Source organism: Uranotaenia lowii, chromosome 3 (assembly GCF_029784155.1).
Source record: "Uranotaenia lowii strain MFRU-FL chromosome 3, ASM2978415v1, whole genome shotgun sequence".
Lineage (NCBI taxonomy): Eukaryota > Metazoa > Arthropoda > Insecta > Diptera > Culicidae > Uranotaenia > Uranotaenia lowii.
In genome coordinates this window covers 19114864-19142076 of record NC_073693.1, presented here as the reverse complement: position 1 = coordinate 19142076, position 27213 = coordinate 19114864, and the positions used below count along the sequence as shown (strand labels likewise).

General features: G+C 33.4%; 1 protein-coding gene across 7 annotated transcripts in view; it reads left to right on the top strand.

Annotated features, from left to right (window-relative positions):
• The window catches only part of LOC129756209 (clavesin-1-like), a 101376-nt gene that overhangs the window by 66280 nt on the left and 7883 nt on the right, over positions 1–27213 (top strand). The window contains exon 1 of one of the 7 annotated variants that reach the window (XM_055753025.1): positions 18023–18860. The exons of the other annotated variants lie outside the window; for them this stretch is intronic. Coding sequence (XP_055609000.1) covers positions 18186–18860 — 675 coding nt within the window. The 5' untranslated portion in view covers positions 18023–18185. Of the gene's footprint in view, positions 1–18022; positions 18861–27213 lie in introns of those variants that run through there. 7 annotated transcript variants of the gene reach the window in all.

Sequence of the window (27213 nt, the reverse complement as noted above, 5' to 3'; positions counted from 1 at the left end):
AGCATTGAAAACAAACGAACCAAAACAATGTGTTGTTTCGGTTCTCTTTGAGGAATAAATAGTAAAAGTATGGACCGTATGGACACTATAATTTCATAAAGTCTGGCAAAGAGAACGACGGGAGCCAATCGAACTGTCATTCGTGCGGAGCCAATCGAGCATTCTATGATAATGTTCAAGCTCTTCATTACTCTCTCCAGTTGCAAAATCTAAAATAGTATTTTAGACTCGTAAAATAAATACTCTTTTTGTTAATTGCACTCGAAATCGTTTTTGAAAAATATATTATGATCTATACATGAAAAATAGTGAAAATTATGCTAAATAACTTTAGTTAATGTTAATAAAAAGCCAAAAAAGCTTCGGGAATCACAGTACTTAAATCATGATTTTTCATTATTTGGAAAGTTTGCTCGATTGGCTCCCGTCATTCTCTTTGCCAGACTATATGAAATTTAAGTGTCTGTAAGTAAAAATCCTCTGCTGAAGTGTTCCGGATCTTCCGGAAACCTATCTGAAACCGTAGGTATTAAAACTTTTTTTATGGACGCACCCTGAAGGCCAAAGAAATCCCTAAACAGACCTTGAGTGCCAATTTGACACTCCTCGCTTAAAACCGCTATAGATATATCTCTTGTTTCTCTACCAATTTTACCAAATTTATAGTTTTGGAAACTCCGAAACGTAACTCAAATATGTTTTTCAGACAATGTTCAGCTACAACACTTCAGTTTTCCGTTATTTAAAGTCTAAGAAAAAAAAACCGAAAAAACATGCTCCAGAAAAAATGACTTAGATCAGCTACGGAATGCTCAGAAATAATTTCAATAACATTCCAAGAAAGCTGAAGCTATACGTTGCACATAACGATATATTTTTTTTGAATTTTTTTTAGATCATGAACACAAAAAATGTAAAAAACTTGTGTAAAAACCGTACTTTTCAATCAAAGAACCGGGAAAATTGTTTAGATCATACCAAATAAATTTTGATAAGAGGATTGAAAAGTTGACATAATTTTGCACATTTTCGCATCTTTTGATTTTCAAAATACGAAATTCAGAATTTGTGACGAATACTCAAAGGTAGCTGTTTTTCGAACTTTGGTCAATTTGCAATTTCTCAGATTTTCTTGCACTTAAATTCAACTTTGCACAGGATTTTCAGTATATTTTAAATAATTTTTAAAATTTCTAAAAATAAGAACGATTTTTTAAAAATAAGAACGAATTTCGAATATATTAAAAAAAAGGTCTTAGACATTCCCGTTATTTTCCAAACCACTTTCGAACGGTCTATTGGTTCAAACATAACTTCTGTTGAGAATTTTGGATCGGATTGCTCACTAAAAGACGGAAGTTAGGAAACAACTGTAGAAGAAAACAATTTCCAATAAAAAAAATCTCAAAACAATGGTCAAATCGATTGGAAATTAAAGTTTGTCATTTTACTTTAACCAAACGATGTTGTTTCGGATGGTTTTTTGTTATTTTTAAAAGAATGTTTATTAAACGTACACAATACTCAAATAAATCCAGTGCAATTTGGGAATCATTTCTCCAAAGCTTTGTTTGGTGGATGATGTGATATCACGTGATGTGACTCACAGTCTAGTGATACAAGCGAAATAATCGATTACACTAGTTTACAGCATTTTTGAACCAAGTAAACTGAAAATCACTTTTAATGTGAGATCGGGCTCTAATTCCAAAAAAAAAATTTTTTTTTAAAAATCAGTAGAACAGTTTTTGAGTTATGTTCCAAATAGAAAATTAAAAAAAAATAAAATAAGTAGGTAAGTGTACTCAAATTCAAATATCTTTGACTGAATAACATAAATTCATTTAAATCATATAATCTTTTTTTTTGCATATCAAAGGTGAATAAATTTGCTATCGATCATCTGAACTTCATTTTTGCGTATGATCAGCAGTATTGTTGATATTAGTGACTATTTGATAGGAAAAATTATAAAAAATAGCATTTTTTAGAGCAAATTTTGTTTCAGCGAATGTTTTAGACTCGAAGGAAACATTTAAAAATCTGGCTTTCTGTTGTACTTGAATATCAAATAAAAAAAAATTTCAACTCATTTTTTTATCAAAATCGGTTAAAAATTAAAGACGATATGGTTACTTTACCATAACAGTATTTTTTGCTTTATTGAATAATTTAACGAATCGCGGTGTACTTATCATAGTATAGGAAGAATTAAACGTGGTAAATCTCACTCCCTACTAGCCGAAATTAATTATTAGCTTACTAGAAAGTCTCAAGCCAAATTTCAGAACCATCTGACCATGGGGAGGAGTTGTTTAAGTCTCAAACGTGAATAGGACTTTAAGGTATTTTGCTAGGGAGGAATAAAAAATACTAGTTTTCAGTAATATCTTTTTTTTTCACTACCCGATTAATTTTTATGAATAATTTTCTTGAAGCCAAATCTGAGACAAATATTTCATTCGAAGACTGCAATACGATGATTGATTATTGAAACAAAAAAGTTATTGCGGATAAAAGATTAAGAGATTAAAAAGTACTCATTGCGTGTTAGACAACAATTTTCGGCCATAATATTATTTTTGAACCGCACTAACTTTTTTGTTTCGAGTCCTATCGGGTTGAAGTCTTCGAGTATTTATCTCAATTCAAGCTTTCAAAAAAAATTATTCAAAAAGCAATCGACCATTGAAGAAAAAAGTTATTGATAATAAACCACTATATTTTATTCCTCCCGAGTATTTTATTCCTTAAATACTATTCACGTTTGAGATTAAAGCAATCCCTCCCAATGATCATATCGTTCTGAAATTTGGCATGTGACCTTCTGGTAAGAAAATAATCAATTTGGAGCGAGTGAGATTTATCATGTTTAATTCTTCCTATACTATGATAAGTACACCGCGGTTCGTTAAATTATTCAAAAATGCAAAAATTATTGTTATGATAAATGAACCATTACTTCTTCAATTTTCAATCGATATTGATAAATAACCACTCTTGGTTTTGAATTGATTTTTAAGGTCAATAGAAAATAAGATTTTTGAATCTGTGTGCACGCTGTGTGCAATCTGTGTGCACGCTGTGTGGCAGCGGCCAAAAGAATACTGCCACTGGAATACTGGTCCATGTCGTACGAGGCGACTTATCCAGTACTTCCCAGATACGTTTATCTCATATTTCTGTCTATTGGAAATCAATGAGGCTGTATCTGGGCGGGGGAGAAAATAGGTCAAGGTCAATTATTGCATGCAGAGTTCAGAAGTTTTTCGAGTTCAAAACATTGGAAGAAAATGTTTTGAATCTGAATCAGTTTTAAATTCTTGCTAGTGTTTTTGAACTTTTGTACGTATTCTCTCTCGAGAAGGGTATGCCAATAGTGCATATGTTGTACATACATTTGCACAAGCTGTATTCTTCTATATTTTCTTGTTTTGCCAATTTGGAATATGATTTTTCATATAACTAATCTTTTTGCTCTCCTAGTAACTCCGTTTTATAAAATCTCTTCACATGTGTTTAAATGTGAATCGCAAACGCATCGCTTACGGTCCCATTTCTTTTGGCTTTCTGTTAATATTAACCGATTTGAAATCATAGAAGAATATAATCTAAATTACAACAGTTATATCTGTTACATCAAGCGCAAAATTAGTGTATTTTCCTTATTATGGACAAGTGTTCAGTCCCTTCTATCTTTGGATTGGTAACAGAATTTTGTGGAGGTAAATGTCCTTTCATATAAAGATATTAAATTTTTAAAATTGCGTCATGTTATTCAATCATTCAAGCCGTACAAATATCGTTTCCATGCAAAAAGTGTTCAAAAAAAATGTCTTTTAGGTTGCCAAAAGGCTTTAAAATTCCCTATTAAATCAAGCTTTCGATCAAAATTTGTATCGCATGTCGACAGTCATATCTGTTTCACCTAATTTATGTCATTTCTCTTGTATTGACACATATTCCCTTAGCTTTAGAATGGCTATAGTGTTAAGAAGAGTCAATGCTCCTCTAGTATCGTACTCTGATATTTCGTTATCAAACGTCAATCCTGGTTCTAGAATCCACTGTTACAGCTATCGCTTGTTTCAAATTTGTTGTCACAGGAACTCTTTGTAGTCGTCTAACTAGAGCGCTAACTAGTCAGTTAAATAAAAATATATAAAATCAAGACTTTGTGCTCTGAATCTCCTGTATGGTTAAGCTATGATTCAGAGGTACTACCGTACCTATATTTACCTTCCACTTAGTGTGTACATGTCCCTCTTTCGCCCGACTTCATTTTTTTTAATGTATGTTAGAATTTAACAGAGAAAGTTAAAAAAAAAAGTCCTTATTTCCGATATTATGATTTAAAAAAAAGCTTCATTGCTTAAAAATCCCTATGTGGATAGGCTAAATGCCAACTTTGCCATTATAAAATCGTTTATTTGCCCTTATTGTAGTTGTAGCATCCTGGTTAGAACACTTTCTGATGATTGTAAACTCAAATCTTCTGAATTTTGTAGTTGTGAATCAAAAATTTGTGATTCATTTTAACTCATATATGCCTGTATTTCGTTTGCTAGAAAGCTTTTATGTACTCTCGCCTATCTTGTTATAAGTGTATCTTATTCTAATAATTTAAACTTAAATAACAATCTGTCATTTTTCACCCAATGTGGTTATAAGCTTCATTGCTTTAAAATCCCTACGTGGATCGGCTTTATGCCCTAAATATTTATTTATTTTCTAATCCTTTTATGGTTTTCAGGTTTCTCAGGTATATGATGAAATCTGTAAAAAAAAAGGCTAGGCACAATTTTCCCGTTTGTTTGGATAACGTGCCGCTATCAAGCCTACCCCTTTTCTGATACCTGATACACCGCGGTTCGTTAAATTATTCAAAAATGCAAAAATTATTGTTATGATAAATGAACCATTACTTCTTCAATTTTCAATCGATATTGATAAATAACCACTCTTGGTTTTGAATTGATTTTTAAGGTCAATAGAAAATAAGATTTTTGAATGTTGCCTTTAAGGTCAAAATTTTCTCTGAAACAAAATTTTCTCTTTAAAAAAAGAGTTTTTTTTTTATAATTTTTTCTATTATTATGTTACTAATATCAACAATACTGTTGATCATACGCAAAAATGGAGTTCAGATGGTTGATAGCAAATTTATTTTCGTTTAATATGCAAAAACCTCAAACTCAAAAACTGTGCGTTTAGGTACTGAGCTTTTTTTAATTTCGTTTTCTGATTCAGCACCGGATTACACATTAAAAGTGATCTTCAGTTTACTTAGTTCAAAAATGCTGTAAACTAGTGTTATCATTTGGAAAATATTGATCCATATCGAAAAGAAATGATACTGCAGTGCTGTATGACGCATAACAGTAATTGCCGTAGTTAAAAGTACTGTCAAATCGACGCTATTACGGAAACAATGCTATTGATGTTATCTCCAAGTGCATTTAACACACCGTTTCATCGTGTATCTTTTAAATGGTTCATTTGCGGTTTAAAACATAAAATACAATAATCTCACGATTTGTATATGCATTGAATTATTTTTAATGATCCCCAAACTATTCTGTAGCTCAGAAAGACATTAAGTTAGTTGAGGGCAGTCCACCCTGTCAAATAGTTCGAATTTTGAGCTCTAAAATGAACGAAGATCCAATTGAAACAAATAAAAGTCCCGAAACTTACAAACAGTACTCATGCTCCCTGGGCCCGAAAGACTTGGAAACTGCTCGAGTAGAGCTGCACGAGGAAACTCACATCCGAGAGCCTGCGTTCGCTCAAATGCGACAGTTTATAGCCAAGCATCCCCAAATCGGTTGCTGCCGAACGGATCCGGTTTTTCTGCTACGGTTTCTCAGATTCCGGAAGTTCAATGTCACTTCCGCCTGTGAGGCGTTGGAGAAATGGCTCACCCTCCGAACGATTTACAGTGATTTTTTCCTCGTTCGGAACCAACCTGATATGCAACAGCTGATTGAGCAGTGTATTTTTGTTCCAATGGGTCCGGATCGGGATGGTCGAATGGTGTTTGTGATGCGATGTGGTCATTACGATCCCGAAATCACCTTTCCGGAAAAAGCCTGTCTGATTTCGGTGCTAAGTGTAGAAACTTACGTGGACGAGGAACGTTACCAGGTGAATGGTGCCGTCATAATTGTGGATCTTGTTGAATTTACGATGGCCCATTTGGCGGGCTGGACTTTGGCCAAGCTGAAAATTGTTATAAGTTCTGCCCGGGATGCGATGCCCTATCGGCTGAAGGAAGTTCATGTGGTACAAATGCCCAAGTTTACGACCGGTGTTGTGAATTTTGCTATTGGAATGTTGTCGTCCAAGTTGAATATCCGAGTAAAGGTGAGGATGATTGAGGTTTAATGATAAGAAAATTTAACTTTCATTTGAAGCCTTTTACCTATTTTGGAAGTTGCCAACAAAACTTTATATAAGTATCTACTTCATCAAGATACTGGCAGATCGATAAATCAATGGCCCTTATTCTGCGCCGCGCATGAGATGACGATAGTCGAGTCACCCAAGTCACTCTATTCCAGTAGTCGGTTTAGGTGAGGAACGTCACTTCGGATGAACTTTTTGAGTTCATACCCTATTCTGATAGTCACCGTGGGTGAGAATCGTCGCATTCGGGTGACGATTTTAGGTGACAATTGTCGGTACCTTTTCAGGCGGCGACGAGAGAGAAATTGAATGGAAAATTGATACAAAATGGAATAATTAGGCTCTAAACGTTTAATTACACTAAAGTATGATAGTTTTAGAATCAATCAAAACAAAAATCACTTCAATTTTTGATTTTTTTCAATTATTTGTGCAGCAAAAAAAAAATGATTACTAGACGTTGAAAATAAATTCAAACATATAGAATTGAAAGAGGTTATAATTTCATTTTATACAACTTCATTTACATGCATCGAAATTTAAAAAAAATACACATTTTTTGCACTTCACTAAATCTTATCCGATTCCCATCGCGGGGGTATTTCACTTTCACCCGGTAATGTTGTTTTCGAACAAAATAAGCTTTGAAGTCCTGTACTGAACCGTTGTTTATCCACGTCGAGGTGTCGTATCCCATGTGTTGATCCGTATGGAAAGGACCAGTTTATTGAGGCAGCAGCTGTCGATTTCCGCTTTTCTGGTGGATGTTTTTTTTTCAAGCCGCTCCAGGAACCAAACATATATGACCAAATTCTGTCGAATCGCTTTATTCGCAGCTCCAAAAGTGATTCCAGCTGCTTGCTTAAACCTTGCAACCCGATAGTGACCGTTTGCGTACCGAAATTTGTACATTTTGATTTAAAATTTAATTTTAACATTTGGAATCGCGAACGAAATAAATACAAACCGAACAAATTTGACACTTGAGTTCATTCGGTCGCTCACCAGAAATGAACATCTGTCACTTTACCCATATCGACTCCGGGAATAAGGTGACAAATCTCACGGTGACTCGAGGTGAGGTGACAATCGTCACGTCACGCGCGGCGCAGAATAAGGGCCAATATTCGTTCTTCACTCGGATAATCGTATTCTGATTTAAAAAAAATCTAACTGTTCGTGATACGGAGTTTCCATTCTCAATCAATGAATTCAAGTTTTCATTTAGATATTGGGGCTTAATCGACAAAAACATTCGCTTCGAATGGCCAGCAGGCAGTCCAGACAAAATTCATTGATAGAAATGGTCTTCAATATGTTCTTGAAGCACAACCAAAGTGATGTTCCCACTTGGATGGCCGAATTTGGAATAAGCACTTGAATTTGATTGTATTTGGAAATATTTCAATCAAAACGGAAACTGAAACTTAAAACAGGAACAGAGATACATATATCTATAGGGGAGAATGAGGATACTTGATCCCTGGGGATACTTGATTTCTTAGCTTTATCTCGAAACAGGAACGTCTTACATATATCAAATCAGCACCAACATGTGAATAGGGTATAAAAGACAAAGTAAACAAAACCCGTTTTCAGGGGACTCAAATAGCCCAATATGAGCTCTACTGAACACAAAAAACCGTTTTTAGCTTTTCAGTTTTCGCAAGATTTATAATCCAGTTTGAGCAAAGGATCTAAAATAATTAGAGCCATAAAATGACATTATCCTTACACAGATTGTTTTATACACCCTTTACTCCACAACAAAGCAAACGGTCTTGATGCAAAACCTTAAAAGGGGAAGAATTTGGGAAGCTATTTACTCACTCCCGTAGCGAGAACCATAAGCCTTTGTCAAAAAAGAGGGAAAATTTTATCTCCATCTCACTCACACATATGAGACATACAGTACAAAGCAAAGGGTGTAAAAAACATTTAGACGAATTTCATACTCCAGCTAGGGTCTATAAACAATTGCGAGCTATTTTTCCATGATAACACCGTCGGATCGATAAAAAACATATTTAGAATATTTACGCACCGTTTTGATCATATAGACTTGGAAGATTCCTCGTGAATTTTAATTAGCGATTAAAAAAAGATTGCAAAATTTTCAAATGCGTTTTTCTCGAAACGTCATAAATGAACATAGACCCTTTTCACCGTGTTGGTGCTGAAATGATCTAGAAAAAAATAACAAATTGAAAAAACAACAAACCTGTTATCTAAAAAAATTAAAAAAATTTTTTTTTTTATTATTGCACTTTGTTTGAAAAATCCAACAAAATGTGACTTTAAATTTTTTTTCATCTTTTTAACATGTGTCTCACATGAAAAATTTATGATAAAAATATTTATTCCAACAGGCAATCGTTAGAATATAATTAGAACTTTTTAATGCCATATTTTCAAAGGAATAGTAAACTCTCAATTTTTTTCAATAAAAAGTTTTCCAAAATGTATGTTATGGGTTCGCTTGATCCCTCGAGTGCAAAAATATATATTTTTCTTCTACAGGGTGTTGATCATTTTTAAGTACAAAATTATTAATATTTATTCAATTGCTTTTATGTATCCTATAATTTACTGATAAAAAGAACGTAAAAAAGTGCTTTTATCTGAAAATTGCGTCTTTAAGTAGACAATGAATGTAACTTGCAAATGTAACTTGAATGCAAACTTGCAATTTTGTCTGACACTTATAAACTGTAGAAGGAAAACTAATATGGCCAAAAAAGTCAATGGAACTTTTATCTTAAAATTTTGTATGACTTTTGCCAAAGCTTAGAGCACCTTGATCGAAAGACCAAGTCTCTTTTAATAAAGGATCAAGTACCTATCCTTTAACTTTCAAAATAGCACTTTTTTTTTGTTCCACGAAAACGTTTCTAGTTCATTTACGGGTTCATGTATCGATCTAACTTTGGCAGCATATAAACTTTAAAATACACGATGTCATAAAATGCAAAATACGACTATCTGCAATTTTTTTCCAAAAGGATATGATGAAAATAAGAAAAAAAGGGATCAAGTATCCTCATTCTCTCCTACTGTTTAAGAGTTTTGATAAAAGGAATTTCAATACATATGTTTATGCCGTTCTCGAATATGATTAATGATTTAGTTGGTGGTTTGGTATTGAAAAACTTATCCGATTACTACCTTTGTGTTGTTTATTTATTGGTTTTGATTATTGATTTAACATACCAACAAAAAGCTCACGGAACAATTATTTTTAAATTGCTTACACTACAAGCACTGACCATACTGACTGGACACTCGATTTCGTTTTCTGGATAATTTTTCCAACAGTACGCAATGTTGACTCCAGGGTGCGCATCGATCGATTTGAAGAAATGCTATCCCAGTTAGGAAATGCTACCCAACTTAAAAAAACAGACAATTTCTACGATAAAATCTGGCTAAACAGATACATTTTTCCTACAAGGCAATTTTTGTCAAATTTTTCAGGTTCGCCGCCTGCCGTCGGTATTGCGAACCTGCAAAATCTGACAACAAAAAATTAAACAGAAAATGGTTGAATTTATTTTCTAAGTGTCATGTCAGTGTGATCAGTGCTACAAGATTGAAGTGTGACTCTATTGGTTCCCGAAACCAATCCTTTAGCAATTCACATCAATAAAGTGTCAATCACGTCAAATTTATATAAATTTCTATTGAATAGATAGAGGTTTTGAAAAGTTTCCTAACATGTTAGGTATAAAACAGCAGCGCTGAAATAAAAACTGAAAATAATAAAAATTAAATAAAAAACATCAATTTAAATCATTGATGTAAATTTGTGTCCAACTAGATGTGCAAAAGTTTCACTGTACACGCAAAATATTCGCTCTTTTCCGACAGTTTTCACAATCTCATTTTACATTTCTTAAACCAACAATGAAATTTAAATTCAAAGACAAACCTTGCAGCATGTTGCAACAGACAAGTTTTGCGGAATTTAAGTTTATTTCCTTCGACCATTATTCATTCATCGATTCGGCCATACTCCAGCAGTCATCAAATAACAACACTTAGTTAAATCGATTTTTTCTCCGGAACTCAACTTTTTCGCCTTTATTTCTGTCTCCTTCGAATTGCGTTTTCTCGCACTAAGTTCTACGTCATTGTAGAGATAAATTTTAATTGAGAAGACCCATTCCAGCGTAACGTCACAACGTTTGCAAATCAATTTTTTGGTATATTTTTAGTAAATTTTACAGTTTATTGCACACATTAAAAAAAATTTTACCTCTATGTTCAAAATTTAAACCGCTACAATTTGGAATCAAAAGTATTTTTATTGAACGAATAGTTATCAAAATATAAGCATTAGAACTCGTGACGCCACAACCAACAAATCGCTGGTTTTGATTTTTTTTTAAATTTTGGTTTCAATTTATTTTAGAGCGATTAAGTTTCGTGATGTTAGAACGCTCCATTTTTTAAAACACGGTATTGCAAAGCGTTGTGACGTCATGCAATTTTATGATCAGCTACATGAAATAAATCAAAGTATAATAATATATTATTCAAATCAGTGCTTAACTTACTAAAAATGCTTAGAAACTCAACAAATAATATGATTTGGTAATGAAACTGATCCATTCATGCCTAAAAAATTAAGTGCAAAAAGGCCCATGTAAACTGATTAAGATTTGCAACACTGCGCACATAAATTTTATTCGAAATTGTTTTGTGCGATCCCGTGAACAATATTTAAAAAAAAAAACTAATACTAGGAAATTTTTTTGATAAAAGCGTTGAAATGTGTTTCTGAATCTTATTAATATTTAATTATAAAGGAAAGGAAAAATAAATGATAATTTCAAAAGCCAAATCATAAGCCAAATGAGCTCACTTATGAAAATTTAATGAGATATATAACATATAATTGATCCTAGGCCTAGCACAACGTCCAATGCGAAATTTGGGGGATCGGACTTTTTTTCAAACGTTATCCCAGATAATACAAAACATTTTAAACATGTTAAAGAACTGGAGATGAGTTCAGTAACTGTCTTCAAATAGCCATGTTTTCTGCGTAGAAGTTGTTTTATGGTATCTTCATATAAAAATTGTTAATTTAGCACGTGCAATCATTGCGGAAGAGTTTAGAAAATTCTCAAAAATGAAAGCTCTGATTTGAGCTGCAACATTCATAATTCAATTATCCATTCTTTTAAATCCCTTATGACCAATTAAAATTATCTGATTTAGAAAAATGACATGGATATTTTGAAAGATTCGCATTTCTTAATTGATATTCTGGTTTGTGCTTCATGGAGAAATATTTTCCTAATGACAATTGGAAAATATAATAAAAATTGGAAACAAAGAATACAAAATTTTAAAAAATTAATATAATAACTAAATTCAAACTCCATAGAGATGCAGATATAAGAGTTTAAGAATTCGAAACGTAAAATCAGGTTATATTCAAACAAAACCAGAATTCAGTGTCTCAAATCTGAATCATAACTTCAAAAGAAGTTTTGAGAAACAATATGAATTAAATAAAAAAAAAATGAGAGTTTTAGAGTTCTCTGATGCAATGCAAGAAATGCAGAAATTGCACCAAATATGAATTTCAATTTTATATCTTTGAAACACAAAAAAACCTTTTCATGAGATGTTTATGAATATGATTCTCATTAGATGAATTTTTTTTTTGTAAACTTGTTTTTCTAAATATGACAAAGGTTTCATTCAATGCCCTCAAAGCCAAAGGGGTATAAGTGCAAAAACGATTGAAGGAAAAAAATCCAGAATAGAGATTAAAGGTTTAAAACACAGAATCAGTAATCATTGAAAAAAGTCAGATAACGAATCCAAATGAGTTTAGTACCTTAAACAAAGATCCTGAGTTCTCAAAATTAAGAAAAACCATGAAACTGAACTTCAGTTACTGAAAATACAACACAAGACTAAAAAATCTTAATGAATTGAATCTGGAAAAAGATAAGATCAAAAACATAGAAATATTGAAGTTAAGAGAATCACTCAATGATATTAGCAGTTCAACTATGAGATTATTTTTATTATGAAAATAATTTGAAAAAGATCATTTGGAAAATGATATGCTGAATTTAGGATATTTACTTCAATAGATAATAAAATTTGGGTTAAATCATTTGCAAATGTTTCAATACAAATTTCAAGTCTAAGACAGAAATTGGGGTGGAAATTCAATAAAGAAACTCTGCACTGTCGGTTGGTCCAATTTAAGCAACTATAGTTTTTTTAAAAGATTTTATTTTCAAAAATAGGGAGGGAAAAGGGTTTAGAATTTATAAAAGCAAACGTAATAATAAACATTATGATTGTGCAAGACGTTTGTAAATGTGTCATGAAAATGAGGAGATGTTTTTCTAAAATTTTGCTGTTCTGAACTGAATATTCTTACTGACATGTATCTATAAAAAAAAAAAAGAAAATGTGAGGTGTTTTGCTTCATATCTTCTTAATTTTTGTCGAATGATTTTTGTCCACATTTTGGGTTGAAAATTTTGAAATTCAATACCAAGATTTTGATATCCTCAGCCCACAAAACGCAGGAGTACTCCTTCACTGCTTACTCTAGGGGTCCCCCTTAACTTATATAAGAGAAAAACTATTCTAGATATTATTTCACGAGGGTTATATTTCAATTTTTCATTCCGATTTTCTAGTTTTGATTTCTTTTGATACATTTGTAGAAATTGAAGTAGTATGATTAAAGTAATGTTAAAACTTTTTTCCCTCGGAGGGGCCCCCTGAGCCGGGGGGCCCGGGGTAATTGCCCCTATTGCTCCCCCCCCCCCCTTAATCCGGTCTTGGTTATGGTAAAAAAGATTTGAGTTTCAAAAATAAACTTGTGAAGGGTCAATGAAGAAAAATACTTAAAAATACATCAATTTTCATTAATTGATGCTTATATACTCGTTTTTGAAGCTTAATATGTGTTTAATGATAATTCTAATCGAAATGCGTTTTTCAGATGAAATATTGTCATAAATAACTAAGGCTTTAAAACTCTCGAATTAAAAGAAAAATCGATTGATAAAGACCAAAATTATTAGCGAAAAACTGTTTTTTTTTTGTTCATGCCGAACAAAATCCACATGATTCCATGCAAATTTTAAGGTTTGTTGCGCGACCCCTTCCCGTAATCTAATCTGGTCGGTTTGGATTTTCTCGTAAATTTTTTAGGTGAAAATTTCAATAAAGGACAGTTTTTTAAGAATAATTTTACTAGAAATTTATTTTTTATGAAAATCGTATGAATTTATTAGATATAAACTTAATCTCTGAAAAAATTAATTTTCTTAGTTTCTTTAAAAAATTGATAGTTGAGTTCGTTTATTGGAGCGAATTGTTAATTTAAACTTGTATTGAAGAAATATTATAATTGTGTTGAGGTAAAAAAGTCTTGAACGTTTTCAAAACAAAAGTAAACTAGTTTTCGTGACGTCACAACCTTCTGAACCGATTTTCATTCTGAAAATTGCATTGAATTCCTCCTAAAAAAATTGAAAAAATCCCCAATTTTCTGCAATATGAGACGTTTAAGGGGGGAGTAGGGTCTAACACTTTCAAAAAATCGATTTTTTTTATTTTCTTATTGTAAAACATTTCAAGAATGTTGTGTCAAATTTTCAAGGCAATCGAAGCAAAACTGTAGAAATTATAGGCCTTTATCTCCTCTTATCTAATACTGCAGAAACAATAGAGCAGAAACTTCAAACACGTTTTTCTCGAAAGCACATTTTTAAAGTCATTTGAAAACTACTTCACCGATTCTTTTCCAATTTGGAACATATTTTCTACATATAAAATACCGAACCCCAACGATTGCCTTTTTTTTACTTTGGGGAGATTTTACAGATAAAAAATGGCGGATTTTTTCGTGAAAAATCGTAAAATTTAACTTAAAAATTTTTTAAGTTAAATAAAATCGTTGGGGTCCAGAAAAACATCTATTAAAAATATTTTGCTCTGATTTTTTGACTTCAGATGATTCTGTGCTGAGATACAGTGTCCACCGCAAATCCTGTTTTCTAAAAGGCATAATCGAAAGTGCTCCGTCACCGGCTCATTTTTCAATATTTTTCTACGAAAAAATTACTAAATGTTCTTTTAACAATGCTTTGTATAATGCAAAAAATACATTTGTTCGAACGATAGCTCTAAAAAAATTCGTGAAAATGGTGATTTCTTACCCGTTAGACCCTACTCCCCCCTTAAGGCAATTATGAATCGAAAAACAGTAGAATTTTCGTGACGTCACAACGCATCAAAATGAATACCTTTATCTCCTATTCTAGAGCGTAAACTGGCAGTGATTATTCTTTATCTAAAATCATGCTTAAAAGATGTTTGTTTTACCACAATTTTTCAGTAATTTTTTTTTTATATAGCTATATTTTTGACAAAGTCATGTTTCAAATAAAAAATAATTATTTGTTTCCAAACGATTTTTTTTTAAATTTCAACGATAGCATACTCAATTCTTAAAAAAGGTAACTGAAAATCTTTTGATGCGATAATGAAGTAAAAGAAATAACCTTTCTAATGCTGTGCAATTTATTTTTGAAAAATGAAAAATTAAAATCGGTTCTCCAGAACTATATTTTAATTTCAAGCTACGCGCATGAAACATAGATGTAAAATGATATAAAATTAGGTCCTTTTCAATTTAAATCTAATAAAATAAATTTTTTCAACGATTTTGGCTCGTATAATTTTATATTTTTTTCGGGTGCTACATTAGCACCAAGAGCTGCTTGTAAACTCAATTTTAACGTTTAATTCTGAAATATGATTTTTATTCTGAATTCTTAGTCGAATGTTCGTGAACTGAGCGTTATTTTTTCTGGATTTGAATAGTGATTGTTTCAAAATTTTTTTGTCTTTAACTTGAAGCAAATAGCCCTTCTTGAAAAATAATAATCTGATATAACAATGAGGCATTCATATCTCAATGTAAAATCCCAAATTTAGACACTAAAGTTAATCATTAATTGAAAAATAAACCACGACGTCGTTTTTCGTATTTTTTTTTAATTTTAGGATTTTTTAAAAATTTATACCGTTGCATATTTCTGTCATATTTGTCATTGTGTATCCATTTTAGTTATTTTTCTCATTTTTATGCTCTTGTTTGTTTTTTAGTTTTACGAAAGTTTAATTTTTTTTAATAACTTTGTTACTTCATGCAATTTTTATTATTTTTTCTATATTTTATCTATCATTTTTAAACTTAGAAACCAATTTATGTTGTTTGTCTGAATTCTATTGGTCCTGATAAAGCGGAAAATGTTAAGAGAAATTGTGTTGAAAAACCATTCGAATTTGGCACATTTTCCAAATCGAACCGTCTTGAAATCAAACGTCTATAAATTTAAATGAATGTTTGTCTATCTGTCTGTTCTCTATGGGCTAGGAAACGGAAATGTTTTGAAGACCCCTCAATTTTTTTTATGAAAGTTGCCTCTTAGAAAGTATTGTACCAACGAACTGTTTTTAAGTGACTTTCTTTGAAATTGTAATATATCGAGTATGTATGTACCTACATAAAAAGATTAATTGTTGTACTGAAAAGGCTCTCCAGTTTTTTTCAAAGGGGAAATTTTATCTTGAATAATTCCCTTGCCAAAAATTTCCTATGAAATTTTGACATGTGTTCACAGATAAATCAAAATATAACCGATTATTGTAAATTCTTCAAAACGAAAAAGAACATTAAATGCTGTTGAAAGCAAAAAATTTTTTTGGAGATTTGTAGATCCTTAAAAGTTTTTAATGTTTTAGGGGCCAGGTCTTTTGAGCCTCTGCAAAAAATAGCAAGGCTCTCGAAAATCGAAATTATAAATGTTTAATTTTCATATTGAGAATTGAACAATAGTAAATTTTTCATCTGACGATTTGGCCTAGTGGTCAGGTGTCAGTGTGTCAGCGAGGTAATTCATAGGACTCGAGTTCGATTCCTGGTCGAGGCGATTTTTTTTATTGACCATTCATGACCGGTTATTTTGAATATTATACTTCGGCTGATGTTTTATTTTATTGTTATTTCATTCAATTGCTTGTTTTAGGAAGCGCTTTAAAATTTGAATTTTCCATTAGAAATAATCGATATATTTTCCTATTAGCGCACATCTATATTGTTTTGCATTTTTTATGTTTTGGGTCTTCTGCCTAGCACGATGAGAAGAGGAGTTTTAATAAAGTTTGGACTATAGTACACGTCACATCTTTCTGCCACATCCGAAAGTCATATTCATTATAAAATAGATGGTCGAATGGTCGAAAGACTGTCGTCTTTGGATTTCGGAATTTTTTTTTAAACATACTGGCACCCAAGAATTTCAGATATTCTCTTTATGAAAGTATAATATTTTTGTAATTTTATGATCGAATTATGAAAACCAACCATATACATTTTGTAGATTTGCTTAAAAAACTGACCTGTGCAAAATTTCAGCTTAATCAGACTTGATTTAGGGATGCCTCAAAGTTTTGGTTTTTTACCTTCAAAAGTCTCCAAAGAAGAAACCAAAAGAAATCCAGAAAATCGAAATTTTAATTTAGATGCCAAATGACTTAGAAACGTCGAGATCTAGTGTTATCTCGAAAAACAAATTTTTTGGCCAAAAACAACATTCTGGGACCGTTTTTTGGAGAACAGAGCTGAAAATTTTGAACTTGTATTTATTTGGGTCAGTATACTAAATGTACCTATATGTAGTTTTCGAAATTCGACATGATCCATTTGGCTGTCACTGCCACCCTAATATTTGTTTGGATTCATAATTTGTTATTTTTCAATTGTTTCTACCAAATTTTCTTCTGACATTCATTCATTTTTTTTAAATAATGGCTTGTTTTAAAGCACTTTTAAAGAAGTTATAGTTTGCCGGACATATATGTAAGTACTTTTTAGAGAAAGTTTAAGAACCATAAAATTATCCCTAGAGTGTCAAAGATTTGATAAAGCAAATCGTAGATTTTATGTGTCGCTCGAAAAACCTTCGGGAGAAGATTGCTCCCAGAGGTCAGACGTTTGACAGCGCTGCGTGTGTCTAATTTCACTATATACTTGTATAGTATTATTAGTTGGCAGAAAAAAAGTTATCAACAGTAGAAGCTAAATTGCTTCCAGAATAGTCTCAAGTTGGGAGTAAAAAATCTGACCAAAGGCCATATGTATACAGTTGCTGACGTCGTCGACATCGGCAGATGATTGCAAGTGGCTAAATAATTACACTTCAAGTAGGCAAGCAGTTGCATGAATGGCTCTCAACCTTCAAGGCAGTTGCATTGTGGGAGAAAAATGACGCTCCACGTCAGATTGTTGAGCATCAACAATTCATGTTGCGTCTCATCTAATTTAATGCCAATTATCTGAACAGCACGTTTAACGATGTTTAACGTTGCCTAAAAACGGCAAGATAATACTGGATCAACTAAACTGTAAGATAATTCAATCGGTTATTAAATTTTATGGAGCCACTGTGCGCTAGAAGATTAGACTACCTCTATAAAAAAATTAAAAGATTTAACCCCAGATGATTTCATAAACTTGATATCCCATCCCATGAACATTTCATATCAGTAGGAATGGGCCGGCAGGTGTATGGGTAATTGTTTCAAGCTCATCAACCCTCGAAAAACTGTTCCGGGAAACGAATTTCTAAAGCTGCAGGGAAAAGCATCACTTGAGGACAGTGTTGCAAATCGATCGCCGGGCTGACAGGTTCAGAAACACTCAACCGGAAGCTTCCGGTTCAAAAATGGAGCAAGACTATCGAACCACACTGGAGCCAAGATTTTTGGCAATAGCCAGGGAGGAACTCCACGAAGATGAAACCACTCGGGAACCGGCTCTACGACAGATGCGGGAATTTATCAATAAACATCCTCAGATAAAATACTGCCGGACAGATGCCCTGTTTCTGTTGCGTTTTCTCCGGTACCGGAAGTTCAATGTGGTGGCCGCCTGTGAAATGTTGGAAAAGTGGCTAACGGCCGGATCCCTCACGGCTAGCTTCTTTCGGTTTGCCGATCCACGGGATCTCGATTACATGATCGATGAGTGTATGATAATTCCGGTGGAACGTGATCGTCAGGATCGGTTGATTGTGATTGTGAGGTTCGGTGCTTTCGATCCCAGTAAAATAATCCCGGAAGATCAGACACGACTCGGAACGTTGACCATGGAAACGTTCCATGACGAAGAAATGTACCAGATAACGGGAATCGTGGCGTTGCTTGATTTTAGTGGGGCGACAATGGCGCATTTCGCAATCTGGACCATCCCGAAGCTGCAGGTGCTAATCGGTGCGGTAAACGATCTTATGACTTTTCGAATCCGAGAAATTCACGTTGTTCAGCTACCCAAATACGCCTCGGTGCTGATGGAGTTTTGTATGGCCGCCCTCTCCCCAAAGTTGCAGAAAAGGTTGAAGGTAGTTAATCTATGTAGATCAGTTTATTGAAGTGACATTTTTAGAGGAGCTCATATTCCAAGAGGTAATGCTGTAAACTTTTGCATTGGGTTTTTAATCCAAGTTCGCAACTGAATCGCGAATAACATACAGATGTTAAAACAGCTTAAATTGAAAAAAAAAAAGATTCTGACATAAGACCTGTCTAAATAGTAATGATTAGACAGGCATTTTTTTAAAGATTATTATTAGTGGCATCAGCGAAGTTTTATCTAATGGTGAAATAAGAGAAGAAAATCTATCAAAATTTATCAGTAAAACTAAAAAATGTAGTAAGAAAAATTTACATAAAATAAGTTTTCCTGATTGCCCGGTTTTATCCGGATTTGCCCGGATGATTGATACATAAATTAGGAAAAGTCCGGTCCGGTCCGGTTGCCCGGATTTTGTTTGAAAAATTGCGTTGGAATTTGCCCAGATGTATTCACTTTATTTGTCAAATGAAACAAAAAATCTTAAATTAAGTTATTAGAATTTTAAAATATGAGATTTTTTAAAGTCGTTTTATGAAAATCATCATAGACAGTTTCCTGTAAGCCTAAAAGTGATTGTAAAACGGCTGATGTATTAAAAAAAACTATGTTTCAAGTGTTTTCCAATTTTAGCCGGATATTGCCCGACTTTTGGGTTAAAAGTTTTGTTTGAAATCAAATGCCCAGATTTTGCCAGGTTTTTGGCCCGGATTCGTGCGGCCCGGCTTAATTTAAAGTGATTATAAGTCTTGAGTGAACTTGATGGTTGAACGTCTCAAGAAATATTAGCATTATCATTAGAGAATTTCGATATTGACTTTTTGATTTTTTTTTCTTAATTCGGTTATAGAAAGAAGAGTAAGAAAAAAAAACGTTTCCTATCTCTCATTTCTACGATTATTCTAGATGTTTTTAATCAACTGCTTCTAACATCAGTTTCAAAAATAATTCAGTTGAGTTAAAAAATGGAATAACGAATTAATTTAGAAATTTTTACCTGATTTTACTCTTCATTTGTTAAGTTTTGACCATTCTGCGTACCACTAGGGGAAAGTCGGGTAAGACGGACACTTTCAATATTTCTAAAATTACAATATGTGGCACTTATCTAATGATATGAATATTTTTGCCTAAGTGTACCTACACTTTCGAGACCCTTTGTTTATTAACATCATGCAAGGCCTCGTATTAGTGAACCAAACAAACAAAAAAATTGAGGTTCCATTATTTGATGTATTTTTTTCTACTCAGAAAATAGTTCATAAGTCGAAACATTTTCGAAAGCTTCAATTGCTTTTAAAGGTGGAGTGTTTATTAGGCTTCTCTTTAACCATCTGGAGAAAAATGAGCGGGTTTCGGTCAAAGGGCTTGAGCAACTTACGTTTAAAAAAAAAAGATGCTTAAGCGGGTAAGACGGACGCCTAAAGGTCGGTTAAAACGAACACATAAGTTTCTCCAAGTATTTTAAATTTTTTATCGTTTTAATCCTTCAAATGCTATATATGAGCTTGGCAAGAGCAATTGTCGATAAAAAAGCACTCACCATCTCAAATAGGCCATAAAAACTGTAAAACCTGGATCCCCGGTTAAGAAAGCGCCTACAAAATACAGAATTCCAAAACCACACTGTTTCGCTTCTGGACTCGGACCAGTTGGTTCCATTTTTGTTTAAAAACGTTCTCAAATACTTAACTCACAAAATATGTAGGGGAAAGTGGGCTTACGTGGGCCATGGGAAATCGTGGGCCGCTCTAAATATCTCAGTTGTGTGTTGAGATAAAAATCTCAATCCAACTGTAATCGTCGTCGCTTTCCGTAAGCATGTTTTTCTATATATTGTTGACTTATGCACGCATCATATGCTTCTTTTATTTAACTGGCCTAGAAAAATATACTTACATAATTAAAAAAAAACACTCGCGAATCGCATCTGTGGGAGATCTAAAGTACATAACAAAAATATGCTCGTACGCTTATGAACATAATTTTGTTATGTTCTTTCACGTGGAAAAGGAATATTTAATGAAACATAAATAAGTCACACAAACGCAACTATTTTGCAAATCATATCTTGTGGGGAATCGTGGGCCACCTATATTTTGGTGTTTTTAAACACATTCAGAACTTCAAATACGTTTTTCCTGTCTGCTAAGTTTTCTTATGCCAAATAAAGAACTATGAAACATATTTTGTCCATTTTTTCCAGTGCGATAGAGACGAACATAAATCCTACATAAGGGATTTTTTCCGTAACGTTCGCGAGCCAGGAATAAGCAACTAATCGATCCAACACAACTCTCTTTTTTTATTTCCTCATCAGAAATTGCTTTGAAATAACTAAATGAATTATGAAATTTTAGTTTGGAGTCAACTTATAAACTTTGCAAGTTATCTAGTCAATTTGGATTTGGTGGTCCACGTTTCCCCAAAGTTTTCTAAAATCCAAAAAATTATTTTTTTTTTAAACAGCCAAACCTCGGGAAATTAATGTATTTAAAAATTAAACAAGATGCCTTATGATACTTTAAAAATGTAGAAAACCTTTCCATTTATTTTTTCTTTTTATCTTTTATAATAAAGAAGTTATGAAGCAAAGAAAAAAAGTGGCCCATGATACCCCACTCACCCCTACTTTTACAGCATTTTTTTTTTTTCAAAAAAAGGTTCCTTTCCTAAGCATTGTTCGTTTTACCCGACCATTTTTGAAAAGTGTTATTTGCAGGTATGTTTTAGATTAGTCTAAAACAGTCTTAATGAAAGAAATTTACTGATTCCAATGGTTCATGCGATAGCGAATAACCTAAATTATAGCTATTTTAGTAATAGTAGGGAAAATGAGATTGTTTTACAAAATTACAAAGCACTTGCTTCAAGTGACCATGACTGCAAACCAAAAGTCGCGTTTTTACTTAAAGATGGAATTCCGAAGTTCACATTTGGCTGGAAAAATGTTTTACGGGAGCTCCAGGTGACTCATGCCACGTAAAAGTTACTCAGCAACTTCCATCGCCTTTTGCAAGGTTAAAATATCGATAACGGAACTTCTAAGCGCTGTTAATGCAACTTCTTTCAAGATGGTTGAAAACATTCGCTAAACACTTTTGAACACGTCACTGTCGCAAATGCATTAAAAAGTTGAGATGAACGACTTCTTTGGCCGACCTCTTTCCCTCTATGTTATACCTGGAATCAATTGCTCGTTCCTCAAAACACTCATATGTAAATTTTCATCACAATCCGATTTACAATAACGACAATATCGCTCAAACAATATTTGTCATGTAAGGACGACCCCCTTCAAAAGGGGTCATCCGAAAATCTGAACACATTTTTCATCATCCCTGGTCCTAATAAGCATCCATGCCAAATTTTGGCTCTCTAGATCTTAAGACGGTTGAGCTTATAGAGGAGAAACAAACAAACAAACAAACAAACATACAGAAAATGCTTTTTACATATACACTGAGGTTTTTTTACGCGGTTTTTTTTACACGGTTTTTTTTACGCGGCTTTTTTTACGCGGATTTTCGAATTAACGCGGTATTTTTTTACGCGGATTTTCGAATTAACGCGGTTTTTGAGAGAAAATATTCTAAGACTTTTTCAAAGGAAAACACTTAGATTCTCTTTGTAGTTGGGAAAATCTTAGCTCTGAGACTAAGAACGTGATACATGATATCTGAGTCCTGAGACCTGAGACTTGAGACCTGAGACCTGAGACCTGAGACCTGAGACCTGAGACATGAGACATGAGACATGAGACATGAGACCTGAGACATGAGACATGAGACCTGAGATATGAGACCTGAGACATGAGACCTGAGACATGAGACATGAGACCTGAGACATGAGACCTGAGACATGAGACCTGAGACATGAGACATGAGACATGAGACCTGAGACATGAGACATGAGACATGAGACCTGAGATATGAGACATGAGACATGAGATCTGAGACCTGAGACCTTAGACATGAGACATGAGACATGAGACTTGAGACCTAAGACATGAGACCTGAGACATGAGACATGAGACATGAGACATGAGACCTGAGACATGAGACATGAGACATGAGACATGAGACATGAGACATGAGACATGAGACATGAGACCTGAGACCTGAGACCTGAGACATGAGACATGAAACCTGAGACATGAGACCTGAGACATGAGACCTGAGACATGAGACCTGAGATATGAGACCTGAGACATGAGACATGAGACATGAGACCTAAGACATGAGACCTGAGACAAAAGACATGAGACATGAGACCTGAGATATGAGACCTGAGACATGAGACATGAGACCTATGATATGAGACCTGAGACATGAGACATGAGACCAGAGACATGAAACATGAGACCTGAGACACGAGACCTGAGACATGAGACATGAGACATGAGACCTGAGACATGAGACATGAGACATGAGACCTGGGATATGAGACCTAAGACATGAGACATGAGACCTGAGACATGGAACATGAGACCTGAGACATGAGACATCAGACGATCTAATTGATTTTGTTTTTTATCTTAAAAATAAACTATCATTGTACGCAAATTTTTAAATAATCATGGTTCTTTCGCATTTTTTTAGTAACGTGCTTTTTTGCTCGAATTTTTTAATTAAAATGGTTTTTTTACGTGGATTTTCGAAATTCGGGGTTTTTTTACGCGGATTTTCGAATTAACGAGGTTTTTTTTTACTCGGATTTTCGAATTAACGCGGTTTTTTTACGCGGATTTTCGAATTAACGCGGTTTTTTTTACGCGGATTTTCGATTTAACGCGGTTTTTTTTTACGCGGGACAAAATACCGCGTAAAAAAAACCTGAGTGTTCTTATATGACCCATTCCAAGCGCCCCTCAACTGGAGAACCGATTTTTTTTCATTATTCAAAAGTAAATTGCACAGCATTAGAAAGGTTTTTTCTTGAGATTCATTTTCCATCAAAAGATATTCAGTTACCTTTCTTTAGAATTGAGTATGTTGGCGTTAAAATTTTTGGAAACTTTTTCTTCTAAACAAATTCATAACACGTTAATCTATATATATAAAAATGAATTTCTGTCTGTCTGTCTGTTCCATATGGACTCGAAAACTACAGAACCGATAATCGTGAAATTTGGCATATGAGGGTATTGGAGACCGTGGAAGGTTCCTATAATAGTTTGGGACTCTTCCCTCTTCCTAGAAGGGGGGAGGGGGTCTCTTAAATAAAAGTAATAAGTTTTCATAACTCGATAACTGATAAAGCAGATCATACCAAACTTGACAAAGGTTGGTAGTAGGGTACGAGAAATATTTCTAAGAATATTTGGTACCTCTCCCTCCTTCCAGTGTGAAGATAAGAAGGGGGGAGGGGCCTACCTTACAATTTGTTTTACATAACTGGAGAACTAATCAAGCAAATGGCACAAAATTTGGCATGGGAGGGTAGTGCAATACAAGAAATTGTTCTATGATTATTTCAGACACCTCCCACATTCGAGTGGAGATAAAGGAAGGAAGGGAGGGGCCTTTAACCCCTTTTTTATTACATAACTTGAAAACCATTCGAGCAAATGAAACCAAATTTGGCCTGAAAGGGTATTTGGGTACGATAATAGTTCTATGAATAATTGGTACCCCTCCCTTTGTCCAGTGAAGAGAGAGAAAGTGGGGTGGGGGTTCCTTTACAGTTTTCAGCATTACTGAGAAAATAATCAAGCAAATCGAACAAAATTTTGCGTGGGAAGGTATTCGATTACGAGAAATGTTTTTATGATATTTTTCAAAACCTCCGTTGGAGGGTGCTACCAAACAATTGTTTACATCACTCGGGAACTTACTCAGCAAATGGAACGAAATTTGGCTTGGGATGGTATTTGAGCATAAGGAATGTTTCTGTGAATATTTGTCACTACTTCCATTGGGGTGATAGGAAAGAGAGGGGGTTCCTTTACAATTTTTCGCACAACTCGAGAACTAATCGAGCAAATGGAAACAAATTTAGCATGGGAATGCATTTGGATTCGTCAAATACTTATGTGCTTATTTGAGGCTTCTTTCTTCTTCAATTGAAGATACAGTAAGAGAAGACGGGAGCTCACATACGATTGATTTGCATAAACCAAGAACTTATCTAACAAATGGAACCAAATATGACATGGGAACAATCATACAATCGAGCAAATGGAACAGAATTGGGCATAATAATTCGAGAACGATAAGAACGTGATAAGTGTCCCGTGACGATGTTTTGTTACAAAAAATAATTCTTGGATAGTTTGAAACCCTCTCCACATTAAAAAGAGACAGTGAAGATTCTATATATGAAAAAAATATTTTGAGATAAGTTATAAACTAATGAAGCAAAGAAATCCAGATTCATAAAAAAAGAATAAAACACGGATTAAAAAAAAAAGTTTAAATTTTCAAAATAAAAAGAGTTGTAATTTTATTTTGCAGAAACATTTTAATGATTTTGAAATTGAATAAATAATTTTATGAAAATAAATTAAAAGTTAAATAACTAGGTACCACAAATTTCAATAATTTTTGGAAGGTGTAGCAAAGCACACCGGGTAAGCCAGTGGAAAATAAATTTATAATGAAATTATGTATGTATGTATGTATGTAGTTGAACCCACCAGTGGCTGATAGGTCTTTCGACCCGAGGCAGTACGGGAAGTCTCGATCGTACATTCAGAAATTGAAAAAAAAAAGGTTTTACTCATCTCACTCCCTTCCAACTGTTCAATACAAATAAAGAATCTTGAAAAGGAACCTAAGTAGCCAAATCATGATTCCAAATTTGCCGAGATACTCCGGCTGGCTTGAACCCACAATCCATTGTATATCAGTTTTCCGCTCGTTTGATGCCCTGTCCAACCCCCCACTAATCCCCTTTAATAGAGTTAAGCTATTTTGATTGTAGAAATTTAGTAAAAAAAAAAGCTGCACATTTTTAACAGCTTACCTGGTACCATTTTAAAAGGATACTAGAACGTCTTCAATGGAAGGGTACTTCTCTTCTTTCCTAAATGGCTTCGTGAATTTTTAAATTTCCGACTGGTTTGCTTTCATAAAATTCATTTGAATTTTGATCATTTCTTCAATCAAAGTACTGATGAACCTTAAAGAAAATCATAATGACTATAACTGAATTTTCCTGTTATATATATTCTCAATATACAGTTTACTGTTTAGAGAAATAAAATTTAAAAAATCATGGAAGTTAGTTTTGAACAATTGCAAACGTTTCGATTGAATTGAAGTAAATTTTAATCATTATTTTAACAGTTTGGCTACCTCAAAGACCAATTTCTCTGTGAAAATTTAACTGAGTTTATAATAGCATATAAGGAAAATTTTCTATTTGATTGCATAATTTTTGTTTTATAACTAGTTCTAAATTTTTCTTAATCGTAAGCTGAATTTTTTGAATTTATTTCTATCAAACATCTGGATCGCGTAAAGTTGAAAGCTAACTTTTCGGCAAAAAAAAAAACCGTTTCAATCATAAGGCCAAACCTTCCTAATTTGTTAATAATTCAACAAACTTTTACAAAATTTAGATCAGAATAGAATCAAAAATGAAGTTTTAAGTTTATTTCAAGCTTAAAATCATACAAATCTATTTATTTGATGAATTGTTCAATTTCTCTCTAATGTCTGTCTGTTTTAAAAGCTTTTCATTCTTCCAAAGAAAAAAATATATATCCTTGGAGTGTCTTAGAATATGCACACAAATTTTAATGGAAGTTTCATAACGAAACATAAATTCAAAAAATCCCCATCGCTCCAGTTCTGCAAAATTTAATTAACTTCAATGATCAAGAACCACAAATTAAAACACAGTAAGCACTTGTTGCAAATCTGAGACGAAGCAGAAATTAAAGTTAAAGTTAAAGGAAATACTTAGCTTTAAGACTTTCAATGCTGATTTCCAAATGGATTTTGCTTCAAGCTCGAATAATCCTTCGGGTATCCAGCGTCTATTTGACCTATGCTGTAACTACTTCCCTCGTACCGCTGTACTACAACCTGCTGAAAGGGAAATTCCTAATATCCACTGCTCTATTCGCGCACACTTGATGACGCCCGACGTACACTCTTGGAGCGGAAGTTCGTGCCTGATGACTCCTTGGACTCCTGATGAACAATCCTTGGACAGATGTTTTTGCTCCATTTAATATCTTCTACACCGACATTAAAAGGATTACTCTTGATCTTGATATCTTGATATTAAAAATTTCACTTTGAATTAAAGTAAATTAAGAGCGTGAAAAAAAAACACGTCATACTCCAGTCGATGACTACTTCGATCCATAATAAATTTATAATGAAATTATA